At 52.2% G+C, this 23,188-nt stretch overlaps 2 protein-coding genes across 5 annotated transcripts in view; one reads left to right on the top strand and one right to left on the bottom strand.

Annotated features, from left to right (window-relative positions):
- The first annotated feature begins 744 nt into the window (after positions 1-744).
- On the top strand, positions 745-22,842 carry CHERP (calcium homeostasis endoplasmic reticulum protein). Of its 2 annotated transcripts, none has more exons than XM_066348882.1 (17): positions 745-845; positions 1,155-1,328; positions 5,385-5,569; positions 6,672-6,809; positions 7,054-7,205; positions 8,772-8,883; positions 8,973-9,062; positions 10,305-10,545; positions 13,585-13,760; positions 15,136-15,571; positions 17,314-17,552; positions 18,561-18,694; positions 19,683-19,769; positions 20,222-20,371; positions 20,463-20,579; positions 21,039-21,133; positions 21,408-22,842. In XM_066348882.1, the coding sequence occupies exons 1-17, from the start codon at positions 821-823 to the stop codon at positions 21,599-21,601; spliced, it is 2,745 nt and encodes a 914-aa protein (XP_066204979.1). In that variant the 5' UTR covers positions 745-820; the 3' UTR covers positions 21,602-22,842. The 2 variants fall into 2 exon arrangements, with proteins under 2 accessions (XP_066204979.1, XP_066204970.1); XM_066348873.1 differs by having other exon boundaries at positions 8,739-8,883.
- Positions 20,515-23,188, bottom strand: part of C1H19orf44 (chromosome 1 C19orf44 homolog) — a 41,141-nt gene continuing 38,467 nt past the window's right edge. For all 3 annotated transcript variants that reach the window (XM_066348894.1, XM_066348902.1, XM_066348912.1), the window contains one exon: positions 20,515-20,641. The gene's annotated coding sequence lies outside the window, so the exon portion shown is untranslated. The remainder of the gene's footprint in view (positions 20,642-23,188) is intronic.

Genomic DNA, 23,188 nt, shown 5'->3' with positions numbered 1-23,188 from the left:
GTTCGGTTCAAATAAACTCATAAAACTTCTCTACAGATGTGGGCGTTTCTTAGATCCACACTCGTTTTAAAAAGGCTGTCATTGTTCCTTTCAGGGAGGCAGGCAGTCTTGCAGGCGAGCGCTTCGAAGGTCGTAACTGCTCCACTGGGCGATAACCACACAAACCCCACAGGATCGTAGTCTGAGCCCAGCGGGTGTAAAAAGTCCCCACTCCCAAAGTCTTCCTTACCAAAGCGCTGGGTCCAGCGAAAGAAACCTAGCGGATGGGTCTGTGAAACCTCACTAAAACCCAGTTCCATCCTCGCCAAGCCCAGCCTTCTATAGGGGGGCTGGCCTGGGAGCCTGCGGACTCATCTCACTCACCTCGCAGTCTCATCACCGCAGCTCCCCCAAGAATGAAACAGAGGCTCTGACCCCGACAAAAACTTCCCAGTCCCCATGCCCCGCGGAGAACGCTGCGCACCAGACATCCCGCTGCAACATAGGGATAGGAGGAGCCCCGGTCACAGATAACGGCTATCCAAACAGTTGCAACTATTCCGGGGCGGCACGCAACAGGGACCCACCCTCCGCATGCGCAAAAAAGACCCTGCGCCTGCACATCACTACACCTCCCGCGCGCTTGGCCTCGCGCGGCTCCTTCCCACCTGCCTCCTCCCCTCACTTCCGATATTTCCCGGCGACGGCCGTAAGTGGCGGACGAAAGCCGCACACGAGGCCCGCCGTAAACGGCTCCCTCGCGCCACTTCCGGCCGGCTTCCGCGGACGACGCTGGTGGGGGATCGAGAGGCGCCGGAGGTCGTTCCTGGCGGCAGAAGCCATGGAGATACCTCTGCCACCCGATGGTGAGGTGTAACCCGTGTTTAGAGACTGTTTCTCTCTCTCCAGAATCCCCTGTTGGCCTACCCCGCCTCCCTGGGTCCCCAGACCTAGGAGGGGGCGGGGCTCGGCCTCCCGGGCCCGCTCACGGCCTCTCCCGCGGGTCCCCGCTTTCCCGGCGCGTTTGTGGCCCCTATCAGGACCCGTACAAGGGCGGCCTCTGCGGGGCCCACCCCTAGGGATCCCGACCTGGCGGACGACGGCGGGTAATCCAGGGCCCCCGGATTTGGGCGGTCCTCGCTGACGCCTCGCGCGGCCTTTTCTCCGTTCTCCAGACCAGGAGCTTCGAAATGTCATCGACAAGCTGGCCCAGTTCGTGGCTCGCAACGGGCCCGAGTTTGAGAAGATGACGATGGAGAAGCAGAAGGACAACCCGAAATTCTCGTTTCTCTTTGGAGGCGAGTTCTACAGTTACTACAAGTGCAAGCTGGCTCTGGAACAGCAGCAGCGTGAGTCTTCTCCAGCTCTGGCCGCACCCTGGAGCGATTCCTTTCTCTAATTCCAGTGCGGGTTCTGCCACAAACCGTCTTCTTTTGGATCGTGTGTTCTTTCTCTGAAAATGGGGCAGCTCGGCCTTCATGATCTTGTCCGTTGTTCCCAGGCTTGCAACGAGCGGTTGCTGGGTTTGAGTGTAATGGTGAACAAGGTTATCGATCCTCCTTCTGGGCTCAGGATCAGGGATTTTCCTGTTATTTTGCAGACGTGATGACTGAGGTCAGAAGTCGAGTTAGGGCTTCGTATTTTCCTTAAGGAAGTGATAGAAGCTAGATTCGGACTTTTTTTTTTTTTCCAGGCACTGTCTAGCCCCCTTTGTGGGCTCTTCGTGGGTCCAGCAAGGTTTTTGTTCAGTTCGAATCAAAAAGAATTGTCCCTTGGTAGATGTTTATTGAGGTTCACTGAGTTGGGTGTCAGGATTCTGGTTCTCTCAAAGGGTTCAAAATGGAGTTAGGAATCACAACTGGCCATTGACTAATAAATAGCCCTCAGGTGGTAAGATTCCACATCTGTCTCCTTCAATATCAAATCTCTATCTTCTAAATACGTTGTTTAAATGAATAGGGGATTACCAGGTTGATGGGTGTTGAAAGCTGAATGTTCCCTGGACCACAAGCACTAGATCTTTTTAGTTTTTGTTGTGGCTTAATATGTAGTACACGGTAGATGTTCAATAAAGAATTTGTAAGGACTTGTGAGGTGCAGTGGCTTGAAGAAGGCTGGTGTGTTTAGGCAGCCATGAGATGCTCAGCATGGCTGGAGCCTAGAACACATGTGGAGGAGGAAAGTGTCTGGTCTGGAGTGGAAATGCCAGGGGAATGTTTGGGTTTTCTCCCTCATTTCAGGGGTTTTTGTTCCTAGTTATATTTGAGAAGGGGGTGGGGGAGATTGTAGACAAAATGTGTGTGGCTACATGTCTTTTTGAAGATCACTCCTTAGCCCTGATACACCAAGTTTAAAACCCTTGTGCAAGCATTGTGAAACAATGAGAGTTTGAAAGAAGGGAGAGAGAGGTCAGCTTTATGTGGCCAATGTGGCAAGGTTGGAGGGAGCAGGAGTGGACACTGGAACCAGCGAGGCTCACAGAGGAATGAACGAGTCATTAGGTGAGTGGGTTGAGTCTGAGGGACTGGACCTGGGGGGCAGGTGGGGTTAAGGGGTTAAGCCTGTGAATTGGGGCACCAGGTGGATAGTGTTGACGTAATCAGACAGAGGAAGACTGTGTTTTGGCTGAAGTGACCAGGAGGTGAGAGCTGCTTCCCTTGCAAGGAGACCCCACTCACTACCTTGCAGGGTCAGAAACCCAGGGCTGCTTGGGACTTTCTTAGTGCCATAACCCCGGGAAGGATAGGGTGCTTCTAGCAGGAGAAGATTGGGGCTCATGAAGTGCTTTTGGCATGTAACAATATATACCTGGAATTAAAGAATGTGTCAGAGTTAGTCAGATGGAAACTGAGGAGAGAAAAGTGTTCAGGCAAAGGAAAGCATATTAAGAGGGGTTGGGGAATGGAGGAGACAAAAGTTCAGGATGGCTGAGTTCCAGAGAATGAGGGCTTCTTAGAGGTGCAAAGGGAGGGTGCAGAGTAGGCAGGCTGGCTTGCCAAGGACTTAGGAATTCTTTTGGGAGCTTTGGAGGTCCCTAGAAGGTTTGGTTTCAGGTCTGGTTCTAGAGCAGGGTTAGCCACTATAAAGACTGAGATTCAGGACTGTTGTAGAATGGCATTTTGCAAACTCTAGTGAAGGACCAGTTTTTATTTTTTAAAATTTACACTCTGCTGTTGAAAGTACACTTTGCAAAGTACAGTAAACATGTGATCCATGAAATATCAAATTATTTTAAAAGTGCCAAACGCTCCCTCACCGTTTTTGTATTTGTCTAGTTTTGGTATCATCTGCTTGGCTTGGTCCTCAGACCACACTTTCAGCAGCAGCACTATAATTGCCATCCAGAGAAGGAACAGAGGAGGCAGGACTGGTAACAGGGAGACCATTTTCAAGGGTGATACAGGTGACAGCAGAATGGTAGCAGAGACACAGACAGACCATATTGTGGTTTAAGAAGCTGACTCGACAGCACAGTTTGACTTGTTCTTATGAGGTACAAGGGAAAGAGGAGGGTATGTGCCTTCAGACTTCTGGCTTGTTTTATGTAGGCATATCCATGCCAGCCACATAGATTAGGAGTGGGGCATGCTGGTGGTAGAGGATGGGTCAAGAGGAAATGCATGCCTGTGTGAGGTGCCCTTGGAAAGCCATATTCTGTTCGAGTTATAATTAGGTCCAAAGCTCAAAGAATCGAGGATGGATATGATAGATTTAGAAATCATGTTATTCAGATTATGATTGCAGCCTCAGGAATATATCAGATGCCCCTGAAGGCTTCAGAGAGAAGACAGTCCTGGCATCCCAGCATTTAAGGATCAGAGAGAAAGGAAGGGGCTGACAAGCCAGCCACGCAGGTTGAGTGAGGCAGGAACCTGAGACAAGGCTATCAGGCAGAATAAGATGTCCCTAGGAGTCGTAGAGTTAGGGATGGAGATAGGTGTGCAGAGCCAGACTTGCCCTGGGCTGAGGTAAAGGGGAGATGAATTAAAGCAGAACCTTGGCTATAAAATAGTTGAGAGGGAGGGCGTGAGATTAAGGGAATTTTTTTTTTTTTTAAGACAGAAGACAGGTGTGTTTAAGTTCTGCTGGGGTGGAGTGAGTAAAGAGGGAGAAAATGAAGAAATTATAGCAAGAGAACAAATTTGCTGAAAAAGTGTTTCTGGGAGGGTAGAAGGTATCCAGAGACAAGTCAAGGAGATCATCCCAGAGGGTGTCCTAGGGTACAACCACCAGAAGGCTCAACCAGACTTAAGAAGAGACTAGATGCCCCATGATGGGCCCTGAGGGACACCGTGTGCCCCATCTGCCTGTCTGTGTCCAAAAGCCAGGTCCCCCTGGGGTGGCACTCAGGAGGATTCCAGCAGTGCATGGTCATTTTCAGACCAGACAAGGCCCAGCGGCTGATGGGGAGACTATTTTATCCAGTGACCCTTCCCATCAGAACCCTCTCCTTACCACCATCCAAATTTTTATCCTTTCTCATCTGGCCAGATTTGGCCCAGTCTCCTACCAGCAGGATAGGTGTCCCACACTGGCTCAATCCGGATTGACTCAAGAATGCCAAGGAGTCCCTTTCCCCAAACAGAGTGAGGATAAGGAAAGCAAGAGGCAAGTGGTAGTGGGCCACAGCATGTGCTTAGTGGTGCTGACCTGCTCTAGCAGTGGGCACATTTTTGAGCTTGCTGGCTAGAAGGTTTTTTTTTTAAAGATTTTATTTATTGATTTGTATAGAGAGTAGAGAAAGGAGGGGAGGAGCGGGAAGCATGAACTCGTAGTAGTTGCTTCTTGTATGAGCCTTGACCAGGCAAACCCGGTGTTTCAAACCGGCAACCTCAGCATTCCAGGTCGACACTTTATCCACTGTGTCACCACAGGTCAGGCATAAGGTAACATATCTTTGATGTCTTGAAAATGAAGAGCATCCCAGTCACCATTCTTGTGCTTCAGAGGTGGTGGCAGAGGAGGCTGGGAGACTAGGAGAGACACCGATGGGCTCAGGGCTGTGGTCTGGATTTAGCATCATTTCAGGCCTAGATGAGGGGGATGGGCTCAGGCTTGATCTGTGTTAACGGACACTGGACAAGACAGATGGTATTGGCAAGGGTGGCACGGTTACAGCCTGAGGTTTCCAAGGAGAGGACTGGAACAAAGGCAGAAGGTGGTGGATGGGACATGGGAAGGGGGCTGGCTTAGGCTCTGGCGGATTGGGAGGACCAGGCTGAGAGTGAGGGGAACTTGGCAGACTTCAGTGGTGTGTGGCTACAACACAGTGCAGAAATCCTCTTGTGGATGGTGATTGAAGGGAGGGATGCCCCTTTGGTTTAGAACTGCTCAAGAAGCAGCCAGAGGAACACCTAGACCCCAGCCACCTTCTTATGGGGCCACCTTTTCTCCTCTCCTGCCAGTCATCTGCAAACAGCAGGCCCCAGAGCTGGAATCGGCTGCAGCTCTGCCACCTCTCACACAGCCCCCGCTAGCCCCTGCAGCCCCCATCCCATCTGCCCAGGGAGCCCCGTCCATGGATGAGCTCATCCAGCAGAGCCAGTGGAACCTGCAGCAGCAGGAGCAGCACCTGCTGGCCCTCAGACAGGTACGTGACCTGCTCCTTTTCCCTCCCACTCCACTAACCCTGAGACAGGTGCCCTGAGTAAGCCTAGGTCCCTCCCCTCCCCTCTGAGTCCTAAGGGAGGTACCTGGAGCTCACCCTTGTGCTTCGGTGTTCACATCTGCACATTGGGACTCACAGGAGCTGTTAGGACTCATTACCAGTCGTTAATGCTTAGGACAGTGCTGCCCAACACTCAGTGCATCACCTCAGTGCTGCCACACCCACAGCGTGTTTAGCCCAACCCCTGACACTGGACAGAGGTTGCTTCTTGCTTCTCATTCCATTGAAATCATTGCACAAGCTGTTTGCTGGAGTGGACACCTATGAGTGGGACTGCACGTTAGAAATTGTGTTAGCAGAAAATGGCAAGAGGCCTTTGGTGCCATTGCTAGCTAAGTCATGCCAACTTGTGGGAAGGACCCTTCTGTCCTGATCCATTACGTTCTAATACTTTGGCCGAACGCAGTAGGATGAATCACCAGGAAAACGAGATAAATAAAAAGTTAGGTATCTGAAACTCTAACCCCAGTTTTATTACTAGATTTAGGGTTACTGTCAATATTGCTGATAACATGCCATATCATTCCCTCTTGACTCTGGATGGAGCTCCTCACAGAATGGGTGTCTGGCCTTGGCCAGCCCTGCGCAGACTTGCCTGGCCCCACAGCAGCACTAGGTCTCAGAGCTCTTTCAGTTTGCCAGTCTAATGGGTGAAACTGGCATCCTCTTTTTAATTTCCAATTCCCTGGTTGGTAGTGAAGTTGCTCATTGTTCTCCCAACTGGTGACCATTTATATGTCTTCTATGTACTGTCTGTTCACATTGTTGCTCACTTTCCTCTTCATATTGAAATTGCCTGCAGAGGTTCCTTGTTCCTCTGGGTCTTAATTGTTCTGTCACCTGCAGAACAGGGAGCAGACATTGTCTTTCCCTGTGTCTTATCTTGCTCTGTTCTCTGCCTACTCTGCCTTCCATGGCTGTGAGTGCCCCAGGTGCACGTCTGAGGCTGCCAACACAAGGGACAGGGTCTCCTGGTGCTGTGGTGGGCACTGACGGGCAGTCTTGGTCCCACCTGACCTCCCAGGAGCAGGTGACAGCGGCTGTGGCCCATGCAGTAGAGCAGCAGATGCAGAAGCTCCTGGAGGAGACCCAGCTGGACATGAATGAGTTTGACAACCTGCTGCAGCCCATCATTGACACATGCACCAAAGACGCCATCTCGGTGAGGGCTGGTGGAGTTGGGTGGGCTCAGTGCTCCTAGACCTGGTGTTCCTGACAGGTGGGAGCCCACCAATGCCTGTTTGGGCTGGGGCTGCTGAAGGGATACCCCATCTACTCCTGTCCTTCCCTCTTGAGCACCTCCCAAGAGGGAGATACCATGGCTGTGCCCTGACCTCCCTGGGTACCTGTCCACTCTCTGGCTAGGGGAGCTCAACCCTGCTCACCTGTCGCTCTGGCTTTTGCAGGCCGGGAAGAACTGGATGTTCAGCAATGCTAAGTCTCCTCCGCACTGTGAGCTGATGGCAGGCCACCTCCGGAACCGCATCACAGCTGATGGGGCACACTTTGAGCTGCGGCTGCACCTCATCTACTTGATCAATGACGTGCTGCACCACTGGTGAGGCCCGCAGGCCCCGCCCGCCTCCCCTCTCCTCTGGCCCTCTCTCGGCAACTGCTCTTCACTCAGTAGCTTGGTCTGTACCAGGACAGGCATCACTTGTCCAGAGACCCTGGGGGAGGGTCAGTCTCTGCCACAAGCCCCCCCCACACACACCCATACCCCTCAGCCTATCACCAGACACCTTACCTCACCTAGGACTACTGTTTCTTTGCTCTCTCTTGGGGCAGCTTCTGGTGTCTTGCAGCATCTCTGTTGTCAGCCAGCTCCCCCTCAGTGACACACCTACACATCCCAGTCACCAGACTCTGCCCTGCTTCAGGGTCCTCAATGCTGAGTTCCCCTTGCTGATCCTCTGCCCTACCCCATCGATACCAGGCCCCCACCCCCACGTCCCTCCGCAGGCCAGGCCAGTGTTTACATCTGCACTGCCTCTTTGGGCCTTATGACAAACAAAGGTTAACTTAAGGAACCAGATGCCTGTGCCAAGGCAGGCTCCAGGAGGAGATGGGGAAGGAACCAGTGCTGGTGAGGCTGGTGTGGGGCTGCCATGTTTGGCTTTGAGCTTGACCAGCTGAAGGGGATGGTGCCCATGAGGGCAGCAACAACTGACCTGCCCGCTGGGTCCTTTGCCTTGCCTTGTGTTCCACCGCACGTGCATCCTGGGTCCCTGTCCCCCCACGCCACACTCGCCATTCTCGGCACCATCATTCCCTTATTTTTCTGCTGTGAGGAAATGGCTGCCCAGAACTTTCCCTGCCTTCCTGCTTTACCCACTGCTCTTCTAACTCCAGGGCAGCTCTGCAGAGACAGCCCTGTCTTACCTGTTCTGCCTGGACTATTCTCCTTTCCCTGACCCACTTTCCGACCCCAGGCGCTCGCTCCTGTCTGAGAGCTCCCTCTGGTGAGCTCGGTGTTGGGAGGGGTTCCTGTCACTCACTTTCTGACCTGTGTCCTCCCCTAGGAGGCGACAGATATACCATCTGGGCCCTGTCACCACCACAGTTGGGGGCCTTGTGTCACCTCAGTGTACAGCTGCAGGGGCCTCCACACCCATTATGCTCAGAGTGCTCCCCTGAAGGATGTGGGGCAGGCACACCCGGCACACTCCTGTCTCTTGAAACGTGGGACCCAAGTCGGAGATATTTTGTGCGCAGGGGATGACTGTTGCGCAGGCCTCATAGATGAGGCCATGAGGCCCTGAGCCCGCCCAGCCCTGGCTGTCCTGTCCTGTGGGAACACTGGGGCTCTCATGGCCCTTTGTCCGTCCTCATGCCACCGGGGAGGGAAGGCTTATTTCACTAACAAGGAGACCAGGGTATTAGGAAGGCTTTGTTCTGAAGTTCCCCAGCCTACGTTTGTTTTTATTCTTCCACGCTGTCTGCCTGTCAGTTGGGCCCAAGTGCCAGCACAGGTCTTGTGGGGAGTCCAGCCCTCGTCCCAGCCGGGTTGGGGGCCCGCTCCCTGAGAAGGCAGAGGGTGCTATGGCTGGAGCCATGATGGTAACGGGTGCGTGGCTGGGTCCCGCCCCAGGGCCCTGACGCGGGGAAGGTCTCTCCCTCACAGCCAGCGCAAGCAGGCCAGGGAGCTGCTGGCCGCCCTGCAGAAGGTAGTGGTGCCCATCTACTGCACCAGCTTCTTGGCTGTGGAGGAGGACAAGCAGCAAAAGATCGCCCGGGTAGGTGGCGCAGCCTGGAGGGTAGGGGAAGATGGGCAGGGGCTGGGGTGTGCTCTTTCCTCTAACATGACCTTTCCTCCCCACACCAGCTCCTGCAGCTGTGGGAGAAGAACGGCTACTTTGATGACTCCATCATCCAGCAGTTGCAGAGTCCGGCCCTAGGGCTTGGCCAGTACCAGGTGAATGCTGCCACTTCCCAAACCACTTTCTGGGACCAGGGCAGACACCATCCCAGCAGCTTCCAGAAGTCATGGGGCCTGCCTCCCTCACCTGGCCTGGGAATGGCACTTCAAAACCCAGGTGGCATTTTCTGTACTAGACTCACAGGTGTGCCTCTGGTTGGGGGCTGGGGTCTGAGCAGCAGCCTTGAGTCCCCCGTCCCATGTATGTGAGTGGCGAACTCTGCCAGTGGGGACTTCCTGGTGTGCTTATGACCCAGTTTCCCGGTTTAGACCCTGCTCTCGGTGTCATGGCCTGTTTGTGCTGGTCCCCAGGCACGCATTCACATGATGGGAGAGTGAGGGGAAGACCCCACTGTGGTCTAGGCTGCAGTGGCCATCACCTTCCGCAGTCAGTGGTTTCCATGCACGTGTCTGCCTTTGCCCAGAGGACAGGCACTGCACAGGCTGGGTGGGGCTTCTTGCCCTCTGTCACAGCGTATATCACTGCCTCGTATGTGGTTGGAATAAAAGTCGCAGCTCACACTCCCTCTCAGGCTGAATGCCTGGCTCAGTGTCAGGAGCTCAGTGAGGGTCCTAAAGGCCGTCCTCCGCACCGGGGACCGGATCTCATGCTCACAAACAGATAAGGAAAGTGCCTTTCATTCTTTCTCTACATTTTGCCCACTTTTTTATGTTAAATAAAATAAATTTGGACTACCATTGAACAATTAACGCTTACTGCTTTTTTCCCTTCAGTTTGTGATAGCAGCTCGTGTTTACTGACTGCCCATGGTACTAGTCTCTTTCCATATATTATTTACTGATTGCTCCCTGAAGTCCTCGGAAGTTGGTCCCAATGTCATTCCATTTTTTAAATGAGAAAAATTGAGGCTCAGAGAGGTGACTTGTTCAAAACAAGGCAACAAGTAAGCACAGCCCATGAGCATGTCCCAAAATGTTCATCAGTGACACATGTTTAAAGTCTGTGTGGCCATCTAGGGCACAGCCATCATTGCCTGATTCCATTGAAGTACACTGCACATCACCGAGGCTTTGGCTAGATTCAGAAGCCCTGGTTGTCAAGACTAAATTGATTGTTTTACATGACAGTGACATGCCTGCCTACTCCAGGCCCCTGGACTTTGCTGTCCATGGAAGCACCCCAACTTCCCAGTGCTTTCCCAGCATTTTTCCCCTTGATGCTTCAGAAGGGATGGGTTCTGAGACTGGAGCACTGAGTGCCGCTGTCCTCTCTGCCAGGCAACACTCATCAACGAGTACTCCTCAGTAGTCCAGCCAGTGCAGTTGGCCTTCCAGCAGCAGATCCAGACCCTCAAGACACAGCACGAGGAGTTCGTCAGCAGCCTGACCCAGCAGCAGCAGCAACAGCAGCAAATCCAGATGCCACAAATGGAAGCCGAAGTCAAGGCCACACCGCCACCGCCTGCCCCACCACCGGCCCCCACACCTGCCCCAGCCATCCCGCCAACCACCCAGCCTGGTATGTAGACTCCTCACTGCCTACTCTTGAGGACCAGCCCCAGAAAGATGCTTCTCCCCAGAGGAGGGCTCTGGTTTCATAGTCGCAGGCCAGATTCTAATTGGTTTAACGCACCAGGCTGAGGGATTTCACATTTAAATATAACACAATTTTATAACTGAGAAAGTTCTGTATAAATTGTCCAAGAGAAGGCCCTGGCCAGTTGGCTCAGCGGTAGAGCGTTGGCCTGGCGTGTGGAAGTCCCAGGTTCAATTCCCAGCCAGGGCACACAGGAGAGGCGCCTATCTGCTTCTCCACCCTTCCCTCTCTATCTCTCTCTTCCCCTTCAGCAGCCAAGGCTCAATTGGAGCAAAGTTGGCCCAGGCACTGAGGATGGCTCCATGGCCTCCACCTTAGGTGCAAGGGGCTGGGGTGGGTCCAGTTGCAGCAGAGCAATGCCCCAGATGGGCTGAGCATCGCCCCCTGGTGGGCATGCTGGGTGGATCCTGGTCTAGTGCCTGAGGGAGTCTCTGTCTGCCACACACACACCCCGCCCGCCTGCTTCTCACTTCAGCAAAAAGAAAAATAATAATAATAAATAAATAAATAAACTGTCCAAGAGAGTAGGCAGAGAGGAAAGTTGCTCAGATCATTTTCCAAGACCCAGATAACTTTTATACCTGGTGGGCAAAGATAGGTCAAGAATTAAAAGTCCAGGCCTGGCCTGCTGGCTTAGTGAATCAAGTGTCATCCCAGCAAGCTGAGGTTGCGGGTTTTTTATTTTTCTGAAGCTGGAAATGGGGAGAGACAGTCAGACAGACTCCCGCATGCGCCCGACTGGGATCCACCCGGCACGCCCACCAGGGGCGATGCTCTGCCCCTCCAGGGCGTCGCTCTGCCGCGACCAGAGCCACTCCAGCGCCTGGGGCAGAGGCCAAGGAGCCATCCCCAGTGCCCGGGCCATCTTTGCTCCAATGGAGCCTTGGCTGCGGGAGGGGAAGAGAGAGACAGAGAGGAAGGAGGGGGTGGGGGTGGAGAAGCAAATGGGCGCTTCTCCTATGTGCCCTGGCTGGGAATCGAACCCGGGTCCCCCGCACGCCAGGCCGACGCTCTACCGCTGAGCCAACCGGCCAGGGCCGAGGTTGCGGGTTTAATTCCAGGTCAGGGCACATAAAAGAAGCAGCCAGTAGAGCACACCTAAATGAAACAAGTTGATGCTTTCCCCTCCGACCTTTTTTTCTCTGTCTCAGATCAATAGGGAAAAAAATTTTTTTTTTTCAGAGACACAGAGAGAACCAGAGAGAGGGATAGACGGGGACAGACAGACAGGAATGGAGAAATGAGAAGCATCAGTCATCAGTTTTTCGTTGTGCATTGTGACACCTTAGTTGTTCATTGATTGCTTTCTCATATGTGCCTTGACTGCGGGCCTTCAGCAGACCGAGTAACCCCTTGCTCAAGCCAGTGACCTTGCGTCCAAGCTGGTGAGCTTTGCTCAAAGCAGATGAGCCCACGCTCAAGCTGGCGACCTTGGGGTCTCAAACCTGGGTCCTCTGCATCCCAGTCCAACACTGTATCTACTGCATCACTGCCTGGTCAGGCTGGGGAAAATATTTTTAAAGAATTAAAAATACGTCCTGGCCTGTGGTGGCGCAGTGAATAAACCTTTGGCCTTGAATGCCAAGGTTGCGGATTCGAAACCCTGGGCTGCCCTGGCCAAGGCACATACAACAAGCGAGCAATGAACAACTATCATGAAACACCTATGAGTTGATACTTCCCAATCCATGCTCCCCTTTCTCTCCTGTCTCTGTAAAATCAATAAGTAAAGTATTTAAAAAAAAAAAAGAATTAAAAATACAGTCCAGTGTCACTTCTGAGTAAAGTGCAAAAATACTAAACAAAGTTTTAGCAAATTAAATCTGGCAGAGTATTTTAAAAATATATTATGGTCTGACCAGGCTGTGGCACAGTGGATAGTGTGTCGGACTGGGATGCGGAAGACCCAGGTTCAAGACCCTGAGGTCGCCAGCTTGAGCATGGGCTCATATGGTTTGAGCAAAGCTCACCAGCTTGAGCCCAAGGTCACTGGCTCAAGCAAGGGGTTACACAGTCTGCTGAAGGGCTGCGGTCAAGGCACATATGAGAAAGCAATCGATGAACAACTAAGGTGTCGCAATGAAAAACTGGTAATTGATGCTTCTCATCTCTCTCCGTTCCTGTCTGTCCCTATCTATTCCTCTCTCTGACTCTTTCTCTGTCTCTGTAAAAAAAATAAAAATATATTATGGCCCTGGCCAGTTGGCTCAGTAGTAGAGCGTCGGCCTGGCGTGCAGGAGTCCTGGGTTCGATTCCTGGCCAGGGCACACAGGAGAAGCGCCCATCTGCTTCTCCACCCCTCCCCCTCTCCTTCCTCTCTGTTTCTCTCTTCCCCTCCCGCAGGCAAGGCTCCATTGGAGCAGAGTTGGCTCGGGCGCTGAGGATGGCTCTGTCGCCTCTGCCTCAAGCGCTAGAATGGCTCTGGTTGTGGCAGAGTGACGCCCCAGATGGGCAGAGCATCGCCCCCTGGTGGGCGTGCTGGGTAGATCCCGGTCGGGCGCATGCTGGAGTCTGTCTGACTGCCTCCCCGTTTCCAACTTCAGAAAAATACAAAATATATATATATATATATTTATATATATTATGACCAAAAACCACATGCCCTAGGAACATATAAGGCTGGTCTAACACTAAAAAAATCTAGTAAAATAACTGATCAAATGGGAGGAAGTTATCTTTCAAGTACATATAAAAAAAGTAATAAAATTTAGTGATGATAAGTTTTTAGCAAATTAAAACCAACATGGTAGAATAAAGCTTTCAGAAAAGAAGTGTGTGTCTTGTATGAGGGCAGTCTGCCCCCTTCCTAATGGTGACTAGTTTCCAGTGGGGTCGTGAAGCAAGGATTTACCGGGAAATAAAGCCTAGCCTGGGCTGCCCGGGTGTTCACTGAAAATGTTTTGGGTGGTGTCTCCTGTTGCTGGGGCTCTGCTAACTGCTTGCTTGCTTGCTTGCCTCCAGATGACAACAAGCCTCCCATCCAAATGCCCGGCTCTTCTGAGTATGACACCTCGGGAGGGGTCCAGGATCCTGCAGCCTCTGGCCCCCGGGGCCCTGGGCCCCACGACCAGATCCCGCCTAACAAACCCCCATGGTTTGACCAACCTCACCCCGTTGCTCCATGGGGTCAACAGCAGGTATTTTTACTTGGGGCAAGTGGGCATGGTTGGTCCTAAAGGGGTTGGAGAGGAGGGCACCAGGTAGCCTCTGCAGGTTGGAGGCTTTCAGTGGTTTAGGAGACCTGAGGCTCTTCAGTGGGGTCCAGGCAGGGGGAGAGGGTGTGATAGCCCCATTTTCCCAAGATATAGGGATTGGGTGGAGCAAGAAAGTCAGGCCTTTGTCTCCTTCTCTGGTCCTCTAATCATTTGGGATTCTTAGTAACAGGTCCCCATTTTCCTGAGTGCTGGGAAATTCCATATAGTTAAGTATAGGAGGGTGCTCCCTTTCCCCTATTTTAGATTGGTTTGTCGAGCACATTGTCAACATCTTGTTACCCTGGAAAGGACATAGTGCTTTTATAAGGAAAGGGAAGATCACAGGTGGTAGCCTAGCATATTCTGGGGCTGATATACTCATCACTTCCTCTCCTTTCCTTGGGGTTAGAAACTTCTGAGCTAGGGCAGGGATCATCTCACACCCAGTATAGCATGCCTCGGAGGGTCAGGATAGCAGGCTTTCTTCACCGTATCTCTGCCCTCCGTCGGAGGTCCACATTCAGAATCCATAGCCCGGCAATACATTTTGTCTGACATACACATGCGGTGTCTTACATATTTTGAAATAGTTGTCATATTTAAAATCAGGCTTCCAGAGGCTACCTAGGCCAGCCTCCCAGTGGTAGCAGCCAGTGGAGCTAACCGACCATGACCCTAGAGATGGGCCCTCTGGTTGGCTTCATCTGGATACTTCCCTCCATAGCTCTGAGGTTGGGATGCAATCCAACTTGAAGTTTCTAAGCAGCAGCTGGGTGAAATCAGAGCTTATTTTGCCATCAGTCTACAGAAAGTTTCCCAGGGTGGACGCAGGAACAGACCCTGTGACAGAATTTGAGGGCAAGTAGTTTATGTGGGAGATGACCCAGGAGACAGCACAGGATAGAGGGGAAGTTATGAAAGGGAGCATCTTCAAGATAGGTGGCCACCATGGGCCCCTGGGGCTCAATCAATCCATATACTCTGAATGTGTTGGGGAAGGTACCTGTGTACTGTCCACCAGGGGGCGCAGGGGTAAAGTGTGCCAAGGTCCCCTGAACGAGGGGCCTGCATGCTGACCCAGAGGAAGTCCTCATGGATGCAACAGTTGGGAATTGGGTTATCTGCATGGACGTGAGGGGCCAGTGGTGGGGCAGGCACCACAGCATCCACTACATGTGTCAGTAAATGGGGCACCATGGCCTGTCCAGGGCAGCACCCAGCGGACCATCAGTGTGCAGCACTGGGCAGTGTGGAGACCAGATGTCTGTGGGTGCCAAATGGCCTCATGATTGGCTCATGTCTGCTTTTTGTCTTGCAGCCTCCAGAGCAGCCCCCTTACCCACACCACCAGGGTGGGCCACCCCACTGCCCACCTTGGAATAACAGCCACGAGGGCATGTGGGGTGAGCAGCGCGGGGACCCAGGCTGGAATGGCCAGCGCGACGCACCCTGGAACAACCAGCCGGACCCCAACTGGAATAGCCAGTTCGAGGGCCCCTGGAACAACCAGCATGAGCAGCCGCCTTGGGGTGGCGGCCAGCGAGAGCCACCATTCCGCATGCAGCGGCCACCACACTTCCGTGGGCCCTTCCCCCCACATCAGCAGCACCCACAGTTCAACCAGCCACCACACCCCCACAACTTCAACCGCTTTCCGCCCCGCTTCATGCAGGATGACTTTCCCCCAAGGCACCCCTTCGAGCGACCACCCTATCCTCACCGCTTCGACTACCCCCAGGGGGACTTCCCTGCTGGTGAGTGTTCTGTGTGTTCAGAGGCCCAGTACACCCAGCCCTCTTCTGCCCCTGGTTCGTGGAGAAGTCTAGTTTGCCTGCCTGGGGGAGGCTCCTGACAGATTGGCCTGAGTTGGCTGATGGCTCTGCTCTTAGTCCTTGGTATGCACCTGGTGTGTCCTCAGTCTAGGTCACAGGCAGAGGGTCAGGGGATGACAGGAGAACAGGCTGGTGATTCAGGTGTCAGCACTGACCACACACCAGGCTGCAGAGGTGTGACAGCCTGGTTCCTCTTCCCACACACCAAGGAGTAAGACCGTGTCTGTCCTGCAGAAGAGGGAAGAGTCCAAAAGGAAAAGTCTCCAAGGCCCATACAGAGGGCATTTGGCAGGCCCTGAGGCCAAGTCTTGCGCCCCTGTCACAGGGCTGGCTTTTCAGTCCTTGTCAGTTTTCATCAGCTTCTCTCCTTTGTTGGTTTTTTTCAGAGAATGTTTATTAATTTTTAAAAAAATAATTTTATTTCTACTGTATTACTGCTTTTATATTTAAATCCACCCCTGTTCATAAATACAGTTGAGAGATCATTTAGCACGTTTATTGCTTGTGTTAGTGTCTTGGTGTGGCCTAACAAGAGTCCCACAGACTGGGTGGCTCCAACAACAGACCCTACTCTCTCCCAGTCTGGAGGTAGGGGTAGTATCTTTAAGACCTCTCCTTGGCTTGTCGACAACCACTTTCTCCCTGTGTCCATGCATGGTTGTCCCTCTTTGCCTGCCTGTGTTCTAATCTTAAAAGTCATATTGGATTAGGGCCTCCTTATATGACTTTAAGTCAGTCACCTCTGTAAAGATCCCACCTCCAGCCTGACTAGGCAATGGCGCAGTGGATAGAGCGTTGGACAGGGATGTGGAGGACCCAGGTTCGAGACCCCAAGGTTGCCAGCTCATCTGGTTTGAGCAAGGCTCACCAGCTTGAGCCCAAGGTCGCTGGCTCGAGCAAGGGGTCACTCGGTCTGCTGTAGCCACACGGTCAAGGCACATATGAGAAATGAATCAATGAACAACTAAGGAACTGCAACGAAGAATTGATGTTTCTCGTCTCTCTCCCTTCCTGTCTGTTTGTCCCTATCTGTCCCTTTCTCTGACTCTGTCTCTGCCACAAAAGAAAAAAAAAAAGATTCTACCTCCAAATGCGGTTACGTTCAGAGATACAGAGGTTTAAGACTGGTGGTGATTTGGCTGGGGTGATCCAGTTTAGCCCGTAATGTTGCTGTTGGAAGGTTCCCTGTTTCTTTTTAACCTACAAGGTCCATCATGTGGTGCTGTGGGTGTAGGACAGGCCCCACCGAGCCTCAGCTCCTCCCCTCTTGCTGTGTTTTCTGAACAGCTAGTGAGCAGTGAGAAAAGGTACCAGACAGAGCTGCCCAGAAAGTGGGTGTTGGCATCCTTGCCCCTCTTTGAGCCCCTTTTCGCTCATACCTTGTAGACTGTGCCTGAGCCCTTGGGTGCCACCTAGCTCATAACGTCCCTGTAAGCCTAAGACAAATTTCTTTTTTTTTTTTTTAAGATTTTATTTATTGATTTTACAGAGAGATGTATCGATAATTGCTTCTCTTTGTTTAATTGTTCATTGGTTGTTTGTCATATGTGCCTTGACCAGGGAAGCCCAGAGTTTTGAACCGGCAACCTCAGCAGCGTTCCAGGTCAGTGATCTCTCCACTGTGCCACCACAGGTCAGGCCTAAGACAAGTTTCTGTTTTGCAGAGATGGGACCCCCTCACCACCACCCTGGTCACCGCATGCCACATCCTGGGATCAATGAGCATCCGCCCTGGGGGGGTCCTCAGCACCCTGACTTTGGCCCTCCTCCCCACGGTTTCAACGGGCAGCCCCCCCACATGCGGCGACAGGGCCCTCCCCACATCAACCATGACGACCCCAGTCTGGTCCCCAACGTTCCCTACTTCGATCTCCCCGCTGGGCTGATGGCCCCCCTTGTGAAGGTAAGGTCTTTGATGAGTGCCAATGTTAGCAGCACACGCTCAAGTCAGTGCATCTATCCCCACATAAAAAGTTCATAGATGGAACTCATTTCCTATAGGCTGTAAAACAGTGCTTCCCTAGGCCGTTTCCTCTCTCACTTCCCATTTCCCAGTAAACTTGATCAAGTGTCAGTGAGAATGTATCTGAGCCAGTGAGGCCTCTGTACTCTTGCTCTCTGCATTTCCCTCCTGCTGCTGCGAGTTTGGTGCCACTTGGGGCAGGCTGGGTTGGGTGTGAGGAAGGGGTCCTCTCACTTTTGGCCCTTGGTAGCTACCTTGTCTAGAGCCTGATGCCAGAAGAATTTTTCAGGAATGGAGCGATCTCTGAGGTGTGCCTTCAGGGAATTTGGAATCTGCAGGGACTTGGGGCTAGGAGTGTGTTAGGTGAGCAAGGAGCTGGGGCTCCAGGTGCCCTGCTGGTCACTGCTTCTTTTCATGCCCTTTTATCTACCACAGATGGGAACTAGAGCAGAGTCCTCCAGGGCACAGGGAGATCTAGAGGCAGAGGGGCCGACAGATGAGCTGGTTGCTAGGAAGGGGCTCCTGGGTTGGGCTGAGACTGCTGTGATTGTGTGAGAGGCCCTGCCCACAAGGCCCTTCGTAGGAAGTCAGGGTCACAGGTGGCATCTGCATATAGGGCATCTGGGATTCCTAGCATGTCTATGAGGGAACCAGGGGCTCTTTTGATCTCTTTAGCCTGGAGACCACATCTTCTGTATACATTTTCTAGACAAAGAATTCTGTGGCTTTTATCAGCCTCAAAGAAGCCCTCAACCACCCCATTTAAGATGTGGCTGAAGCCTTATAAGAGGGTGGGCCTTCCAGGAAGGGCAGGATGAGCACTCTGGTGCCTGCGGCCACCTAAACACCAAACCAAGACTGTCTCCTGCTTCCTGTGTCTTCAACCCTCTGAATGGGCCTGTTGGCAGTTCCATCAGGGTGTGATGACAGCTGTGTTCTCCACTGCAGCTAGAAGATCACGAGTACAAGCCTTTGGACCCTAAAGACATCCGCCTTCCGCCCCCCATGCCACCCAGCGAGAGGTTGCTGGCGGCCGTCGAGGCCTTTTACAGCCCTCCTTCCCATGACAGGCCCAGGAACAGGTAGGGGCTTGGGGAGACCCAGCAAGTGGGGCTGGTGGTGGGAGGGGTGTGTCTGCCCTATATTCCAGCCTATCTTCCCCGAACTTTGCTTCATGAGAAAGACCCTACCAGTCATACCTTCTGCCTAGTGAGGTATGGGTCTAGGTAAAGAGAGTGGTGTCTCCATGAGAAATTGCCAGTTGAGTTAAGGGGTCCAGTTCTTCCCTGGCGATGGGTGATGTGTGTCATACATAGTGGCCTTTGGCGAAAGGCTTCTCTACTTGGTACACATTAGAACAAGAACTTAGACACGGCACATTTCAGTAGCGCTGACTGCTGTACACCCAGGCTTTGTCACAGGTTCCTTTCTGGATGCTCTCCCCGCAACAACCTTATTGCCAGCCCAGCCGAAATTGCTTTCTGTCCTGTGCCTACCTATGAATCAACCTCTGGTCCCAGTTATAACGACCACAGACTCTAAGACCCTCCTCAGCTTGCTCATTTCTTTTTGTTGTTTCTTTAAGATTTTATTTATTGATTTAGAGAAAGGAAGGAGAGAGAAAAAATAAGTGCAGTGGGGGGAGCATCAACTCGTAGTAGTTGCTTCTTGTATGTGCCTTGACCGGGCCAGGCTGGAGTTTCGAACTGGCGACCTCAGCATTCCAGGTAAACCCTTTGTCCACTGCGCCACCACAGGTCAGGTCTCAGCTCTTTCCTGAAACAGTGGTGCAGAAAGATTGAGAGCTGGGTGGGGCCAGATATATGACCCAATCTTTCCACTTCCCAGCAAGTGTCCTGACTTCAGCCTGCTTCCTCATCCAAGGGGTGTCTCTATTGAAATGACTGCTGGAGTGTCCTCTGGTGGCCAGCACTCAGCAACCTGAGTGAATGCTGGGATGCTGTGCACCTCTGAAGGCTTGTTGGGGGCGGGGGGCTCCTGACGAGCATCCCCCGTGCCCTGCAGGAGGGAAGCTGTCGTGGTCACATGGGGATTGTTCCTGTCTTACAGCGAAGGTTGGGAGCAGAATGGTCTCTATGAGTTCTTCCGAGCAAAGATGCGGGCCCGACGACGGAAAGGCCAGGAAAAGAGGAACAGGTAAGGGCATCCCCACTGACTTCTCTGGAGTCATCATGTCTTCCTGGCTGCGTCTTGCCATGAATTGGTTTAGAGTGAACCAATTCTGTCCCACCCTAATGTTATATCATGCCCCAACAAGTGATGTAATGCCCAAACATATAACCCCTCCCCCCAGACACAGGCAGAGTAGTCAAGTCTAACCTCTGCCTGGATCTTGGGTTTGGGACCCATGATAAAGGCATTAGGAGCTATTCACACAAGCCTGAGTTAGAATTGAAAACACCAACACAAGAGAAGTTTGCTGTGGTCTGTATTCACCAAGCTGTTTGGGAACACAACATCTGGTGTGAATGGTGTGTGTATACCCTGACATGCACCCCTGGGGTCTTCCCGGAATCAGATGGGATGGTAGGCCAGCCTGTGTGGGAGCCAGGAGCTGCCAGCTCCAGCTCACCAGCCTGTCCCCACAGCGGACCCTCACGGTCTCGGAGCAGATCGAAAAGCCGAGGGCGCTCCTCCTCTCGCTCCAATTCGAGGTCCTCCAAGTCATCTGGTTCATACTCAAGATCACGTTCCCGCTCCTGCTCCCGTTCCCGCTCCTACTCCCGTTCCCGCTCCAGGTAGGCAGGTGCCTCCTCTTGGGGATTTGGGCCTGAGGCTTCTCTGTAGCTACCCAGCTGACCCGCAAGGCTCTCTCTTCTCCCCCAACAGGAGCCATAGCCGATCTCGTTCCTCAAGAAGCCGCTCGAGATCCCGCTCCCGCTCAAGGTCCAAATCATACTCCCCAGGGAGGAGACGTCGGTCACGGTCCAGGAGCCCCACTCCGCCGTAAGATTTCTGTCTTAACTATCCAGTGACCCACTGGTAGCACTGGAACTTCTGAGGTTTTGCTGTGAATGTGGAAATGTGTCATTAGAGACATGCAGTAGTCTGTGCTGGGGTGGCGCCTAAGGGACATCCAAGCACAGTGACAGTGGCACTTCCTCATCTCACACATGGTCTTTTTGTCACATTGTAAAGCCTGAGGCGGTGGCTGGGCTCTGTGTTTCTAACCGTTTTAGAGGTTTGGTGTGACCCCACCCTTGCTGCACAGTGTGGGGCAGGGGCCATCATCTTAGGGAGCCCCCTTATCTGGCTGGCGAAGAGGAAGAAGAATGGTAGAGAAACTGTGTGTTCTTCCTGTGCTGTGACTATTCACATAAGCCACACCCTGTAATGTTCTAAGAGTTCTCATTCCAATAAATGGACCAGCTCTTTTTTATAAGACATAACCTGTCTTAATTTTAGTTCCTCGGCTGGTCTGGGTTCTAATTCAGCACCTCCTATACCTGACTCCAGGCTTGGGGAAGAGAACAAAGGACATCAGATGCTGGTGAAAATGGGTAAGGTTCTGGGGAAGATGAAAGGCCTACTCTGGGCTTTTGGGATTGGGGAGGACAGAAGCAGAGGAAGTTCAACTGAGCACTGAATCTTCAAAGAAGGGCAAACCTGCAGAGTTCTGCTGGGCGTTCTTTTCACTTTTATCAGCTTTGCATTTATAAACAGCATTTATGTACGCTATCTCCTTAAATGCATTGCTGTTTAATTTTGTGTCAGGATAAAGACACCAGGTTAGTTTGTGTGGGTTGTAACCACTCACCCCTCTTTCTTCCCAAGGCTGGAGTGGATCTGGTGGCCTCGGCGTGAAAGAGCAAGGGATCCAGGACCCCATCAAGGGGGGGGACGTGCGGGATAAGTGGGACCAGTATAAGGGTGTGGGTGTGGCCCTGGATGACCCCTATGAGAACTACCGCAGGAACAAGAGTTACTCCTTCATCGCCCGCATGAAGGCCAGGGACGAATGCAAGTAGGTGCGGTGTAGAGCCACACCAGCCACTGGCAGCTTGGCCATTGGGACCTTCCTGGCTTATTGGCTGTGGAAGATGGTGGATGACTTGGTTCTCATACAGCCTCCCTCCTTGAGAAGCAACAGAAGAAAAAGATAACCACAGCATGCCTAGTGTCTAGTGCCATGCTTGACCTCAGGGAGGCACAGACCCCACCTGCAAGCCAGTTCTAACGCAGAACCAAGGTTCACAGGAGAAGACACCCTGAACTCATTCTTTGGACAGTGAAGCAAGAAACACGAGCCCCTCACTTCCTGAACAAGAATCCTTGACACCTGAAGGAATGGATGTTTCGTATCTCCCCAGTCACATATGAGTCTCCATTGAAATCAGCAGGTGTGTCTGGAGGCAGCCCTGGGCAAGCACGCCAGTTACCTGAACTAGTACAGTGGGCCAGCTCTGTGGCCTGTACCTACCATGTATGCCATGATGAAGCTCAGGCCAGGCAGTAGTGCTGCTCACTCTTTAAAAATGGAAAAATGAACCCTTGGTTTGCAGAGTTAAACAGGGTCTTCCCTTGTACTCCGGTTTTTTAACAAAATACTGATTAGGATGTTCTCCAGTGAGATAATTTGAAATTCGACTTCTCTAAGCCATATGGGCCCTTAGTTATTTTAGTTAAAGGGTTTTTTTGTTCTTTTTGTTTTGTTTTGAAAATTAGCCATTTGCTGTTATCTCCAGAAACAAAAGGATGTGGGGGACAGATCTGAGGCATCTTCAGGTTACAGATGATGCCCATGGATGAGATCATCCCTCAGGATCTACTTGTGTTTTTCACTGAAAGGAACCCCAACACCAGCACTTCTGTGCAATAGCCCATTCAGACCCAGTGTGGGGAGCAGCCACTGGCTTTATGCGTCCTGCTCTGTCACTTGCTTTTCTTACCCACCCCACTGCCAACCACAAGGAGGTGAGGCCTGGAGGGAGCCACAGGTGACTATGCTGGGATTGGCTGCACTTGGCATCCCCAAGCTGCAGGGTGTGGTGCTGTTTATTTGTACAGAAACATTTTTGAAAAATTGTTTTCAATAAGATGCAAAATCCTCTCCAACTTTTCAACTTGATGTGGTAAAATATTTGATTTTATTCTAGGTTCCTGTAGCTGTGACTTGTTTAAATGCGTCTGATTCACGATAAAACGTGCTGTTAACGATTTCTTGTGGGTTTTACTGTTTCACCTTCAAATAAAGACTTTTTCATAAAGACCTTTTTCTGTGTGTGTTGACCTTAGAAATGTGCTTAGACTCAGTAGGGAGGAGGTTTGTCTTAGTGTGGACTTTGTCAGGTCAAAAGCTCTGCCTGGTGTCTCACACCAGGGTCCCCTGCATGGACCCCTGGCCCTGTATCCTTGTTAGTGATCGGAACTTATCACCCCATCTACTGTAGCTCATGCAGCAGCCAGCACCTGGCCAAGTGGAACTATTCTGTGGGGCTCCAGAGAGGCTGGCTTCCTCTCTCTTGCCATAAGTGGTAACAGCTCAACCCAGGTTCCATTCTGAGAAGAGGCTGGAGCTGGGATTGCATTCATGAATCCTAGGTGCCACCTGTCTC

The sequence above is a fragment of the Saccopteryx leptura genome, chromosome 1 (assembly GCF_036850995.1).
Source record: "Saccopteryx leptura isolate mSacLep1 chromosome 1, mSacLep1_pri_phased_curated, whole genome shotgun sequence".
Taxonomy (NCBI): domain Eukaryota; kingdom Metazoa; phylum Chordata; class Mammalia; order Chiroptera; family Emballonuridae; genus Saccopteryx; species Saccopteryx leptura.
The sequence above is the reverse complement of the archived record's forward strand: the minus strand, read 5'-3'. Positions and strand labels throughout refer to the sequence as shown.